Below are 15,599 nucleotides of genomic sequence, written 5' to 3'. Positions count from 1 at the left end.
AATCGGACCGATATGGGAACGCAATGCTTGGAATGGCCGGCGGCTCTCCCAAACCCAGCTCCATGTATTTCTAGGCAGTCATCACATTCGGGTCGGATGAGCCACCAGGCAAATCGAGCATTGCGTTACGATCTCAGTCCGACCTATATGGCCGTCTGACTGCACCCTTACTGAATAAAATTCCACTAATTATCAGTCTACAATCTTAAAGGAATTGTCCAGGTTTGAGATGAACGTCTGCAGTCGCTCTATGTGAATGCAGACTTCTGAATCCTCACAGCGCATGCACTACACACGGTCAGGATTCTCTGATGCCGGCGGAAAGAGATCACATGAATTGAATACATGCAGTTATGTGCCAACTAGACATGCTTGGTCTTGCTCAATTCACTTGTATTGAGTGAGGTTGGACACGTCTAGTCGGAATGTGGCCGGAAGTATGTAAATCGCTTATTTGCGAGAGACCCACATGACTGCTCTCAGAGAATCCTGACAGTGTGTAGTGCGCACGCTATGAGGATTCAGAAGTCTGCAGTCACAGTAACTGCAAACTTTCATCCAAAAACCTGGATAACCCCTTTTATTTATTTATGTGCAATTTGCAGCCTGACCCCTTTAACATGCGCTACCATGATATATACAGAGAGACTGGCAGGGGATATGCTGGATGCACCAACAAGCTATTCTGCCTTCACCAGGGTATTATAGTAGATAAAGGGGCCTGAATTATTGCCCAGGGTGAAGGATAGCCCAACTATGATTGTGTGTAAATGAAAAAGTAGCCTTTCTGCGCTTTATTTTTTCTGTCAAAACTCTGATGAAAGCTTTAGCGTGGCCTCAGCGGTCTTGTGAGTGTGAACAGAGACTTATTCATCACCCCCTTCAAACACAAAACAACAGTATAAGCATCAGGTTGTCAAAGGACAGTGACACTGCTCCCATACTACAACCCGAAAACGCCAATACATATAAAAACAAAACACACACGTACACTCCATGCAGAAGACTATGAACTACTGTGTGCATAGGCCACATATATATGATGAGCCACATATATGAGCGCACACAGCATGGAGGTGCTGGTCTATGTTTCACACTAAGTATACCTCTCAAGATCATTGTAAGCACCCTCAGAATAAGTACGGCACATCTTACGGGAACGCAGCAATCGGATAGCATCTTCACAAAAGATAGGATACATGGGGTGATCCGTGCTGGCAAGAAATGGGACAATGAACTCATTATCCTTGAATGTTGACAATCAGAATAGGAAATCACTGCAAAATCAAACCAGAAAACACAAAACCACACACAGCGGGAGAGCGGATTGGCATCAGTTATGCTACCGAACCCACCAGTAGGGATCATGCAATGGGTTAAAGCGCCCTTGATGTCTATCGGGTACAGGCAGCTATTTTGCTATCAGAACCAACACTCATGGGAATGCAGCATAGTAAACCACCCCTTCGAGATGTTATAGTAATACAGACATATAGCTTGGGGTAAGAATGTAGCTTAATATACTCCATACAACAGAGGGTAATTCATGGCTATCAAAAAGGTAAGAGCTACACAGTTACTTGTGCCACGTGAAACAATGTGTGACCTATGTCCTATAGGAAGGCACTAAATAGTACAATCACTGCAATTCAATGCGTCTATTCACCAACCATTGATGGTGCCAGCTCGGATAAACATTTCCTTCAACAAATTAGAGAAAAACATAAAAAAAAAAAGAAAAAGAAAGCTACATAGCTTGAGATTAGTCTCATGGCACGAGCTGTCTAGCTCTACCCTGTAGGGGGTCTACCAAGGATAAACCTAAACGTTAAGGGAGGGTGCATCACACAAGGCTGGTGTCCTATGTTCCCATAGTCGGTCACACAGCATGGGTCACAGGCACCACATTTGGATGGCTTAACATACACACAATTTATACCTTGGTTCTCTTAGATGATGGTCAAAGGACTGACTGAATCTGGTGCGAGGTAGTGTGAGATAATGACTAGAGAGGTGGCAAAAAAAAGACAAGAACATTGAGATATTGAAGTGATGGATAGAAGAACACTATTTCAGAAGAACGGTAGGACCAAGGGATAGGGAGATCTACATGTCAACTGCTTTTCGGAAGGGTATTCCCAACAGAAGAACTTTTACTCATGATCTGCAATCTGATGACTAGACGTAGACCAGAGTCTTACAGAGGTGACCAGCCTTACCTTTTTCACTAGGATATCCAACTTCACTCCACACAGTTATATACATTGTCATGCAGGCACGTATATCATCAATAATGCCTGACAGACTAACCTGAGATTTTTTACTTTCTAAGCCGGTCTTCCGACTTATGCGGTAAAATACTATGCCAAGCAATGGCGTAACTTGAAGCTCATAAACCCCAATGCAAAATCTCAAACAGGACCCCTAACTATCAAGGATCTTTAACAGTACTGGTCTTCTCATATGACCCCCTTAGGCTTCAAGGCTCAAGTGCAAAGTCAAGAAGGTCCCGGCGTACAGGTGATTCTTTTATATGACAAAATTGGACGCGTTTCAGCTCATGATGAAAGCTTTGGATGGGCTGAAACGCGTCAGGTTTTTTCTTGATTCTTTTATTTGACAAAACTTACGTGAGTGCCAGAACCTTCTTGATTTTGCATGGTCTATCTTTCCACCAGAACAGATGGTTTGTTGATTTCTTCAAGGCTCAAGTGTAACTGCAACCCCCTGAGCCCATTGTAGTTACACCACTGGAGTCAAGTATCCAATGCTCTGCCAGCCGGAGCTGGTGTTATGTAAGGAATTGCCTCCTTAAGGCACACAGAAGTTTAGCTGTCCCTGTGTGTCCAAGGTGCAGCCATGCCATGAAACAGGTGTGTTTATAGGCTGTATCATGGCTGAACAGGGTTGTTTTGTTTGTATCCTTAAAGCGGTATTCCCATCTCCAAGACCCTATACCAATATGTAGTAGGTGTAATACTATTAATATTGGCAAGTACTTCCAATTAGTAATGTAGCATAGTTTTTTCTGATTCGCCGTCTCTTTCCTCATGTGCAGGCATTAGGTATCCATGGTTACAACCACTAGCAACTAGCCAACTAACTGTCACTATATCAGTGGTCATAACCATGGATACCTAAGGTCCTGCAATGCCCTGCACATGAGGAAAGAGACATAGCGAATCAGAAGAACTATACTACATTTCTAATTGGAAGTATTTGCTAATATTATTATTATTATTATTATTATTATTCCTACTACATATTGGGATAGGATCTTGGAGATGGGAATACTCATTTAAAGTGGCATCAGGCTAAAAGTGGCCAGTTTTGTTGTTTTTTTTTTATTTCCGCTGATCACCTGAGTATTGTTTTTCTTTTTATAAATCCGCCATATGGTTTCAGAGAAATGGCCCTTTTTATTTAGTGCTAATTTTTCTGGTCTATACTAAAGGGGAGTTTCTCACAGGATCCTCTGGGGCGTGTCTTTAGACTGCGCTGCATAATTATATTGTGATCTTAGTAAGACCATAAAAATTGGCATTAAATAAAAAAAGCTCTGGAAATGTATGATGGACTTTAAAAGAAATAAAAAACTGAACACTCGGAGGAATAGTAGGAATAAAATAAGAGCAAAACTGGACACTTTTGACTCTACTCTAATCAGGACCTGTCCCTTGCCATAAAATATTTAATTTTTTTAACCTGGTGTAAATGCTGCTGCTCTCTTGAATCTGGAATTTCTTATTTTTTATTCCTGCATCGTTCAGTTCCTGAGATATGGCCCCCTCTTGCCTGTATATAAATCTAGTCTTTTTTATCCAACTGGGTGTGGTGAAACCACCCATAAAGAAGAGTTGAAAATCTGTCAGCTGGTTTTTGCTACCTCATCTGAGAGCAGCCTGGTGTAAGCAAAGAGCAGCTGAATCCAAGGATGTGTCACTTAGATTACTGGGTGCAGCCGTTCTCACACAATCAGAGCTTTTAGATTTAGCAAAGAAGCAGAGCTGAGGAAGATAACCCCGCCCACAGTACAGCCAACCCCGCCCCCACCAGGCTCTGTATGTACAAAGTCCATAGACAGTGATGTGCTCATCACAGCAGGGGGCGTTGTCCGACCAGGAGGCACAGGCTGCTGTATCCCAGCAATGATAAGCTCCTGGTGCTAAAACAATCATGGTAAGCAAACAAAACCACTGAGCTTGGTAAGTGAGGAATCCCTGAAATCTGTGTTTTAACCCCTACAGCATGCTGCCTTCAGATTACATAGAAAAACCTGCTGACAGATTCCCTTTAAGGAAAGAGGGATCCATATCTGAGGAAAGAAGAGTCGCAGGAACAAAATAAAAACAAAAGATTCAAGCATCTACACAAAATAACTACATATTTATGGCAACTGTAAGGTCCCCTTTAATGGGTTATTCCCAATTTTAAAAGCAAGGTTGCCAACAAAAATGGAACATTTTTGGACAGTCCGTATAAATACGGTACTTATTTCGCTCGTCCGTTAAAAAATGTGACTTTCTCGTGATTTTTTCTTTTGCAGTTGGAGAAGTAATAATCATCATTTTACGGCTCCCAGCGATTAGAGAGCGGATGTCTTCATATAAAGAATTAAACAAATGAATGTTTTATTATGGTTTTCATAAATTTCAATGTGTTCATTAAAAATGTTGGCTGTGACTTTTGGACATGTCCAGAAAAAAATAAAAGAATCAAATTGGCAACCCTGATTGTGAGCTGACGGGGGGAAAGGGGGTACAACGATGACCCTCAATGATCTCTGAAATGCCCAATCAGAATGGCTTCATAGCTGAGCCACTGGTCCATTTTATCTGGGACCGCTGGAGATAACCGGAGTTATGGTACTCCACCTGTTACGACAGCCCCATAAAAAATGAATGGAGTACTGATGTGCATGTGTGGCCACCGCTCCATTCTGATGAGCATTTCACTGTGAATATAACAATATCAGTCCTTCACATCACAGGAGAAGAATTTAAAGGGAATCTGTCAGGAGGTTTTTGCTCGGAAATCTGAGTGCAGCATGAGGTAGGGGCTGAGACACTGATTTCAGTGATGTGCCACTTATTAGGCTGTGTGCTGTTGTTTCAATACAATGAATGTTTTATGAGCAGGAGATTATCACTGCCGGACTAGCTTCCAGGTGCATCCTGGTCCAACCACACCTCCAGTACTAATTAGCAGCTTACTGTTAGTATACAATGTACACATAAAGCTGCTAATCACAGGTGTGGGCGGGGTTAGCTTTCTTAGCTCTGCTACATACCACATCTAAAATCCCTGATATATCACAACTGCTGCACCCTGTAAACTAAGTGACACATCGCTTGTATCGGGGTCTCTGTCTCTACATTACGCTACTCTCAGATGAAGTAGCAAAAACCTGGTGAAAGATTCCCTTTAAGTCTTTGTGGAACCAATTTTTTTTACAAGAAAAAGTTCATCTTGCAACCAGAGGAATAGTTTTGTAATTACAGGGAGCATTTGCAGTAACTATACTGTATTATATTAATGAAATAAGTCCTAATTAATTTTAACTAAGTCCAAAAATTGGAGCTATCAAAACAATATAAAACGTCTCCCTCCTGCGGAATAATAAAGACACTGCTGAACATATTTTATCGACCCACCATTAGTGGGGCAGGATACCAACCCTTCGAGGGAGCAGCACATTGGTAGGTATAGGCATTATCCATGCAAATACAATCTACCACATTACAGAGCGAAATGACTACAAACCCAATCTACACACCGTCCGCCCTACTATCACTCACTACTGCTGTCCCTACATAATAAAACTATCATTAATACATTATACTGGCATAGTGCGATCACTGTGCTGCTGCATGCAAAGCAAAGTGTACAGATGTAGCAGAACTCACCATTCTTATAACATACAGTAGATTAGTTTTACCTGCAGTCCTATGTAAATCTCCATTTAACACATGGTATCACAATGTGCTGCGTACCAAAGGACAAACTCAGCTCAGCTACAATTGGTGATCTCAGCTCTGCTACATTTGCATCCAGATATAATCACAGAACAGTCATTAAAGGTCTACGTCAGATCCATTAGAATAAAAAATGGTTGTTCCCATCTCCATAGATACGTATTGATGGATAGCGCCAGCACTTTTGCAACTCACTGCTTATTAAAATGTGCAGTCCTTCCTGAGATATTAATACTTTTCTGTTCTTTTGGCTTTGTTTACAGTGCGTTGCCTTGGCGACCGACCACAGTTGCTGTCGCTGACTTGCTTGTAAGCGCTGCACTGAAGCTGGCTGGGATTAGGGGGTAATAGTGCGCTATAGCGATATTTTCCAGCTTCAAAACAGAATAGAAAAGAGTTCATAAGCACTGCACATATGCTCTGCTGTCTAGCAGTGGTGGTCGGTCTCCAAGGCAACGAGCTGTAAACAAAACAAAAAAGTGTTAATATCTTAAGAACGGCTGAAAATTTTAACAAGCAATAAATTGCAAAATTGCTTGCATTTACAAGCACTGTCCAAAAATATCCATCTATAAAGATGGGAATAACCCTTTATTCTCTAGCCCTCTCTAGGATATAGTATATTTGCTATTCAAGGCCTCTACTATGTTCTTTAGTTACCTTTCTCTGTCTGGGGAGTAGTGGTTATCTAATACACGATGTCTTTCCACTCTGCCCATGACATTGTATTGTGCAGGGCCAGATCTTGTCGCTCTTGGTCCCTGTTCCAAACTCCTACTGGAAGAAAGGGAAGCTTGTCAGTTCCAGAGTCATGGTCCCTGGGCGGCTCGACAAACTACAGTTAATACTGCACACCCCTATTACAGACATACATGTTGTGTGTAGCTGACACCTAAACAATACGGACTAATGTTTTATACAATATCATTGATAATTATAGTCATTATTATGCCTATATATATATATATATATATATACATATATATATATATATATATATATATATATATATATATATATATATTATAATATAATGTTATAACCTGCCTATAAAACAAGGAACCACAGATGTCGACGATATGGCAATGTAATAGCACTGGCTCTAAGGAAATAAATGTATGTTTAAAGTTTATCCATCGCTAATAAACTAATAAAGGGGATCGACTGATCTCACCACCCAAGATTGGTCACTGGCTGCTTGTTTGCTCTGCAGTGGCCGCTACAGGGTAAATGCAGTATTACATGTGACTATTTTAATTATTTTCTGCCCATATAATATATGATTAAACCAAATCGGCTTCATGTAGATGGTCTCAAGAGGGCGCACTGATTCCAATGTGTACCCTGTAAAGCTTCATATGTCTTCAGCAACATTGCAGTAACTGCAAATTAACTTGAAGGATATGGACAGCATCATTGCATTCTTTTTTACCTGCACTTTACATTTATTTTTAGCTAAAATATAATTTATGCAATTGGGTTTCTTATAAACATCATTAAAAGTCTTTGTCTTGCACTGTCTATAGACTGCTGTAGAACGAGATAACTGAAAATCCATCAGTGAGCTCTTTGTGACAGGGAGTTTGTAACTGTTGTCTTCCTTCTTCACAGCTTTTCTGTACTGATTTATGGCAAGATGAGAGTTGCGTCGGTCATAAATCAGCTGAGAGAAGCCTAGAAGAAGAAAAGTAAGGCCACGACCCCACTATCAGTATTTGGTCAGTATTCGGTCAGTATTTTTTTTCAGGAGTGGGAGCCAAAACCAGGTGAGGAACAATCAGAGAAAAGGTATAATAGAAACAAGTCACCAATTCTGCATTTATCACCCACTCCTGGTTTTGGCTCCCACTCCTGAGAAAATACTGAGTTATAAACTCTCCTGTCAGAATGAGCTGGCTGAATAATTCTCAGAAAACTCATTGTGCAGCCAGCAAAACAAATGCAATTGAGAGAAAATGATGCAAACTTTTTAATGAAACCCAATAGCAAAAGAAATGATTTTTAGCAAAAATATACATGAATTTAGGGATAAAAAAACAACTATGAAGGTGACTATATTTATTAATATTTATATTAAGAGTAATTCTTATTTCATAAATCAATAGTACACCTGAAAAGAAGCAACTTTGCCATATATCTTATCAGAGAAATCGGCTTCATTCTCCTCCAGGACTGGACTGATCTTTCATTCGCAAAATTCTTAATTCCCCATAAAATCTGTCTACAGTGAAGACAGGATTTCCCAATACTGAGATAGGAGATAACAGTTAGTGCTCATTAAGTTCTATGTAGAAGGGAGGAGCTCTGTCTCTAGCTCCTCCCTCCTACATAGAATCTCATCAGCACTAACTGTCATCTCCTATCACGGTAATGGGAAAGTCTGTCTTCACTGTAGACAGATTTTACCCGGGAATTGAAAATTTTGAGAGTGAAAGATCAGTCTGGGAGGAGAAAGAAGCAGATTTCTCTGATAAGATACATTACATAGTTTTTCATTTTCCTGTGTACTATTGGTTTATGAAATAAAAATTAAAACAACGGTTACTCTTTAAGGACATTGGCAGGTTGTCTTATGGGGCTCCCTGATCATTGCCTAATTAGGCTCATTCCTTTAACTAGGGCCATACCAGTTGAGCATAAAACCTGTCCTAAGTATCCTACGTACAATTGCACCAAGACATTCAAAGACCACGTCATTCTGCAGGCAATATCAACATACCCCATGTTCCCATGACAGGGACATAGCAATGTATACAGGCAAATAATCAATCATTCAACCTTTGCACATGTAACAGTCTATGCTGCAGACCCCTGTACATTGCAAAAAACATACAATTTTGCATAAACCTAAAAGAATAAAAAAAATTCTCTGCATCTCAAAACTTGTTCTTAGTTACTGGGATCCATAATAAGTAGGACATATATAATATATTACACTAATATACAGTGGAGAGACATAATATATATCAGACACAGCATAAATACTCACCAGACTCCGCCAGGTTCTCCGCACTTCCACCCTATGAGCTAATTTACTTTTTTTTTTATTTTTAAATGTCCCCCTTACAAACAAATCGAACATTTATCATTTCGGTTCTACAAGTTAAGGCATCAGCTACCATCATGCAAAAAATATAATACTATTTGGGGCTAAAAATTATTTTTTGCAATTAGGTTTCATTAAAAATGTTGGATTTTATGGGCTCTTTATTTCCCTTTGCATTCAACTTGGTCAGAAATCAGCTGAGAGCTCAGAATAGGACTGATAAAAGAGTCACCAACTCTCCTGTCAGACCGTTAGAAGGAGCTCACTGCTGGATACTCAGTTAACTCATTCTGCTGACAGCAAAAGACAATTTTTATAGGTGTAAATTTTTAAGTAAATACCAATGCAAACAATTATTTTTAGCCCTAAATACATACATGTAAGTAACAAAAAAAGGTGGAAGAACTCTTTAAACTTCAACAGGAATTGAAGCAACAGACTAATAAATAACATTCCCATACCTAAGATAGATATGTTTAGGCTGGCCAATTAAGTTTTTCACCAGATTTATTTTTAATTTGACTAATGACTCAAGTTGTCAAGTCCAAAGGTCATAATCCTAACTTTTTTTCTGTAACTTTTGACTGTTTTGACTAAGATCTAAGGATCTATATAAAAAATCTTCAATATTCACACTGGCCATTAGGTCTAATATTAGACTCTTACTTTCTGTTAGGCACATGCACATTAGCAGCAAAAGACTGACTCAGACCCTACTGAATTGTGTTAAAATATTTAATGATCGGGGGGGGGGGGGGGTGAGCTGTGACATCAACTATTGGGAATGGTGGTTTCTATGTATACAGTCATCTGTCATAATCCTGTCTGTAATGATAATGAGATTGCTGAAAAGTCTTCTGTTCAGAAAAGAAAGTATACGACTGGGTCACGGCCTAGTGGCCAGTGTGCAAGATTTCAGATTTTTTTATATATATATATATATATATATATATATATATATTATATATATATATATATATATATATATATATATATATATATATATATGGCTATATTAGATAATAATTTGAAATAAAAAATATATATATATCATTTATATACACGCACAAACAATTTTTTAATGAAGAATTGCTTAAATCTGATTTTTATGTTGAATAAATAAAAAAAATATATATTTTTTTATATAGGTATATTAGATAGTATGAAAAAATGGTGAGTATATATATATATATATATATATATATATATATATATATATATATATATTTTTTTTTTTTTCATTTTAAATATTATCTAATATATAAAGAATATATAAATACAGTATATATCTAACATATAAAGAATATATATTTATTTTATTTATTCAATTTAAAAATCTAATTTAAGCAATTTATCTTTTTCTGATGACTCATACTCTTAACTTTGATCCGAAAAAATAAAAATCTAATTTTAAGTTTTCTCCATTCAAGAGCAGCAATTGTACCTTGTGTGACCAGCAAGATGGGAACATCTCACAGTAGTAAATACTTTCATTCCCTGTAAAAGGCTGATCTATGTTTTCTCATAATTCCACATTGTGCCATTCCTCTATTATTCTTCCGACATATCTTTTTAATAAACGGACAACTGGCTGTTACCATCAAAGTGGGCTTGTCCCAATTCGTCATCTCTTATTGGACAATAGGAACACCTCCCTAATTTATTCATACACTTCAAGGAGGAAAAACTAAGAAACAACACAATGCGAAATCCAAAGAAAAATGGCGCAGAATTGTTAAGTTTTAGAATTAAGATTTAAGGAAGAACAGACAGACCTTAGGGCATAACCAGACACTATGAAGTTATTATTGATGACCATTGATGTCCTTGTCTACCTTCCAAGGATCCAACACCTTGACTGTTGCAAAGTTGGCTGGAATAAGTTGAGGTGCATGTATTCCTACAGGTTGGAAATCTCAATTTATAGACATTAGGAGGTTTAACATATTTTTTAGAATGAGGAGAAATGTAATCTGCAATGACACCTCCTACCGTACAATACAGGATATTCAATAAACACCTATCATACATTTTATTTTTTAGCACATTGAACTTCTTTATCGAATCTCAATCAACCTGTAAAGTTATAAAATATAGCTACCGCAACAACAGATGCATACGTAAAAAATAGGGTAAAGGATATATACTTCCAATAGTTAATAAAAAGTCATCTCTGGCAAAGATACGTTATTCCAAAAACCAAGGCAAGCAATGAGAGAGTATGTAGAATTTTTTTTGTTTAAGCAACAGGCAGTACCTTTGAGGAGGTGGAACACTAGGAGACCAGGATCTAGTCCGACCTATACTATCTACATGGAGGGATCCTGTCCGAGAACAGTGATTCGATGACATGACCTGCTCTGGTACGGATAATGTTGAACTTTGCATATCACGACCATTGTGCCGAAAATCTGCGAAAAGTGAAAAAAAAAAAGAAAAAGAGAAAGACGTTAAGTTTGAGTTATTCTAAGTGAAGACACAAGGAGAATAGCACAGGGAAGTATGAGTGTGGGAAGCCATGCTTATATTACTGTCACAGGTGTGTCAAAGTTGACAGACAGTCATACGGTGTCCGGCTAGAGAAGGTCGCTGCGTTTGGCCTTACAAACATCTCCCTGATACTTTTATGATTCCTCTCTCTTTAGGACCCTGATGTATCCTCACCTTCTGCTGTTAATCAGCATTTCTTTGCTGTGTCCTTAAATACCCTCAGATCCTCAGAGAGTTGCTGGTGATAGCGTGTTATACCTATTCAGGCTTGGAATTCTAGAAGTCGACTAGAATTACCTTGGAGTTCCTTCATGGATTGTTGCCGTGCTTTCTCTGATGTCATCTTGGTGCTAAGTGTATTCCCCTGTTTGTTTTCCCTGTGTGTACTTTAGTCTTTAGTGGGGCTGACTTAGTGCTCACCCCTCCCGCTCCCTACCTAGGGCCTAGCCTTAGGGTCAGCTAGGGCTAGATTTCCTGCTCGGCGATAGGTGCAGAACCTATTTAGAGTCTATAGGGGAGTTAGAGTTTGTTGTTTAGATTTGTTTAGGGGTCTCCACTCTCCCTTTCCCTAGTGGTAGGGCTCCCTTTCCTCTTCCCGTCGTTATTTATTTATTTTATTTTACTCACTTATATAGTGCCATTAATTCCACAGCGCTTTACAGACGTTATTGTCACTGTCCCCATTGGGGCTCACAATCTACATTCCCTATCAGTATGTCTTTGGAGTGTGGGAGGAAACCGGAGAACCCAGAGGAAACCCACACAAACACGGGGATTTGCTGGGTTCTCTCCATACCTAGGGTGACAATTACGTACAGGGCTTGGAGAATGAGGGTAATATACTAGAGGTTTCACATGGATCATTAATGGCAGTTCTGGTCAAAGCCATGAGTTAAAACTATAAATTGCTGAATTATATTTATTTATTTATATTGATTATATTGATATATATTTATTTATGATTTATCTCTGCATTGATCAATCACCTGGGCTGGACTTCAACTGGTACAAATAATATGACAAATATTGCCAATGATCAACTTATCCTCAGACTTCTGTCTGTGTCATCACAAATAGGTGTAGGCACCCAGGTCATAGAAAATTGAATAAAATGACACCTTGATATCTTCAATCTGATGTCTTATTCCAGAGAAATTTAAGTTTTTCTTAATATATAAATGAGCTGTTAAGATCTATGGGCCGGACATAGATAACCCTGAGAATCTGCCTCCAGAGATTATTATGAATGAAAGGGGCCGTTACCAGTGTGAGACATGTAGATCAGGAGAGCCGACTGTCAGTCATTACATGTCTCACACTGGTAACGCCTAGGGATAGGCGGACCGGTGGAAGTTTGGGTTCTGGTACCTGACCCGAACTTTTGAGAAAGTTCGGTTCAGGTACCAGAACAGTCCCCTTATTTCCACCAGAACCCGAACCCCATTGAAAAGAATGGTCTCTCTCGTCCATGGACTTACCCCAAACACTGCAACGGACTTCAGGAGAACGTATATGTTCGGCGTTCAGACTCGAACAGTGACTGGTACGAATGCCGCGCCGTACATTTCTGTTCCGGTTCGCCCATCTCTAGTGACACCCTCTTTCATTTAAAATAGCTCTGGAGGCAGATTCTCAGAGAGATCTATGTCCGGCCCATAGATCTTAACAGCTCATTTACATATTAAGAGAAGTGTGGATTTCTCTGGAATAAGACATCAGATCGCAGATATCAAGGTATCATTTTATTACCTTCCTATGACCTACATGTCTATATATACGGCTAAGAAGGGTTGATTCTACTGACAGATTCCTTTAATGAATCAGGACTTTTGGCTTCTGTTTTTATCAGTTTTTAAAGGAGCCCCTCAAAGACTTCAATGTGCTTTGAGTCTGACGGACCGAACATGAAGCCTCTTTTCAAACAGATGAGTGCATGGATCAATAAAACTTCATGGGTCTGGGTGCTGTCCGCTTGTTTTACATGGACAACACATGGACCAGTAAAGATTCATGGAACCCCAATAGACTCTAGTGGCCGAGACTAGTACGCAAAAAGAAGAATACGACATCCTCCGGATCTCACAACCTACACACAGATCCGTTTTTAAAACAGATGTGTATGGTTCAATGAAAGTCCTTTGGAAATAATTTTTACAACTGGACTTCCCATTTACTATGATTTTATTTGTACAAGTACCATCAGAATTATGAAGTGCCGCAGATCATGTTGGCGTCATGTACAGAAAAATATCATTATTATTGGTTATGTGTACCTGCTAGTTCAGTGAATAAAAAGAAGGATAAATTGCCGTTTTGATATCTTGTCTGGACAAGGCTTCTTGGCAGCTAACTCTAATATTGAAGACTCAGACATTATAAGCAGGGTGAGTTGCAGGTCGCAGATTAGAGAATTTTTGACAATTTTTGCATTTACCGAAGAACCTGCTCTCCTAATGAATTCCCTCCTTTACCTAATCTTATACATGACCTCGTACATATCAAATCTGAAGGGATGAAGCTCCAGCTAAACATCTCACTCGTTCAATGCACTTGAAGAAAAGCAGATTACAAAAGTTTTAGAATTCCTACCTGACACAACCCCGACTCCATCATCGCAGTCATAGTCAGACACTTCACTGTCACTTATTCTCTTGGATCCTGCAAAGAATTTTCAGTGAACAGTTCTTCAAATCTAATTTCCACTTATATCTGGTAAATCAAAGGTTTCGTATATAAAAAAGTGAAAAAAAAAAACAATTTAAAACTAAGGACTATGAGAAGATACTTAGGAAAGTAGGGTAGCAATGTCGAAGATTAGTAGGGGAGCAGTCAAAACCTGTTATTAGAGGAAACACAATTAGCAGAAACACCCTGAGCAGAAGTGTTATGTTATGTGTGACCTATAATACCGTGTACAGTATAATAGTAGAATACACTCAGTATTTATTAATGTGAGCTTGTTATAACCCTGTACTCCTTAATTACATGGAGCCATAAAATAACACCTACTGTAGTTCAGAGAGTGCTACTGTACCTATTTATACCATAAGCCATATATTACATCTGTAATAAGGTGCTTTATTTCAGCAACATATGGTGGCACATGAAGTACCTGTAGTATTGAGCCATAAGGACTGTATATGTGAAGAAAAGTCGTATCGTAAAATAATAGTTATATATAATAGTAGATATAATTGAATACTGCATACTTTTGCTATAAATACCAACAAACATCATATGGTGCACTAAAGTCTCATAAAACTATAATTTTTATTGAAATTATTAAAAAAGATTAAAGGTGAAAAAGCAGAGAAAAACAATGAAATATGGTCCTGGCGCCCCAACGCGCGTTTTACCCTAGCTTCGTCTGGGGGGGGTCACACCCCCTGACAAAGCTAGGATGAAACGCGCGTTGGGGCGCCAGGGCCATATGTCATATCAGTCTTTCCCACTATAAAATGTAAGTTCTTTACTATTGCTTATTTTGAACACTTATGTCTCCACTATGGTATAATTTATACATGCTAACAATCATCTGCTATATATAACTCATAGTTATTGGAAAAGCATACTTTGCATATTAAATAATAGATATTACATTGAATATCTATGTTATACACATGGTCCTCCATTGTGTTACTCTGCTTTTTTACCTTTAATCTTTTTTAATAATTTCAATAACAATTATAGTTTGATGAGACTTTAGTGCACAATATGTTGTTTGTTGGTATTTATTGCATTGGGTGTGTCTCAGTTGTTAATACTCTGGATATTAACATGTTGTGGTGTGTTGGTTCTAATACTTTTGCAATACACCTATATATATTATGACAAATAACTGAAAGGGAAAGTTGTTGTTTTTTTCTTTGTGTTTTTGTTTTTCCAACAATTGACTCTTTTATTCAGCAGATTGGACTCTGTTAATCTCAGGAATTAATTGGTTCCAATGAGAGAAGTGGGCATACCTGCAATGGAATCCACAAAAAGGTATGGAAAGTTGCAAAGAGTACACCCAATAGTGGTCTACCTTTTCAAATCAATGGGTGCATAGGAAATCTCTAACTACTACTACTTGTGATGTTCCATAA

The 15,599-nt window shown here is 38.5% G+C and overlaps 1 protein-coding gene across 48 annotated transcripts in view; it reads right to left on the bottom strand.

The window, feature by feature from the left end:
• Window positions 1–15,599, bottom strand: part of RIMS2 (regulating synaptic membrane exocytosis 2) — a 659,880-nt gene that overhangs the window by 161,766 nt on the left and 482,515 nt on the right. For 19 of the 48 annotated variants that reach the window (XM_073679711.1, XM_073679713.1, XM_073679721.1 and 16 more), the window contains 3 exons: window positions 14,101–14,169; window positions 11,279–11,432; window positions 6,636–6,752 (listed from right to left, as the gene is read on the bottom strand). In XM_073679711.1, coding sequence (XP_073535812.1) covers window positions 6,636–6,752; window positions 11,279–11,432; window positions 14,101–14,169 — 340 coding nt within the window. Of the gene's footprint in view, window positions 1–1,106; window positions 1,215–1,939; window positions 2,006–6,635; window positions 6,753–11,278; window positions 11,433–14,100; window positions 14,170–15,599 lie in introns of all 48 variants that reach the window. The other 29 variants (XM_073679706.1, XM_073679709.1, XM_073679704.1 and 26 more) reach the window with 6 other exon arrangements.

The sequence above is a fragment of the Phyllobates terribilis genome, unplaced genomic scaffold (assembly GCF_046119375.1).
Source record: "Phyllobates terribilis strain yellow unplaced genomic scaffold, ASM4611937v1 Scaffold_4__5_contigs__length_816908805, whole genome shotgun sequence".
NCBI lineage: Eukaryota > Metazoa > Chordata > Amphibia > Anura > Dendrobatidae > Phyllobates > Phyllobates terribilis.
The sequence above is the reverse complement of the archived record's forward strand: the minus strand, read 5'-3'. Positions and strand labels throughout refer to the sequence as shown.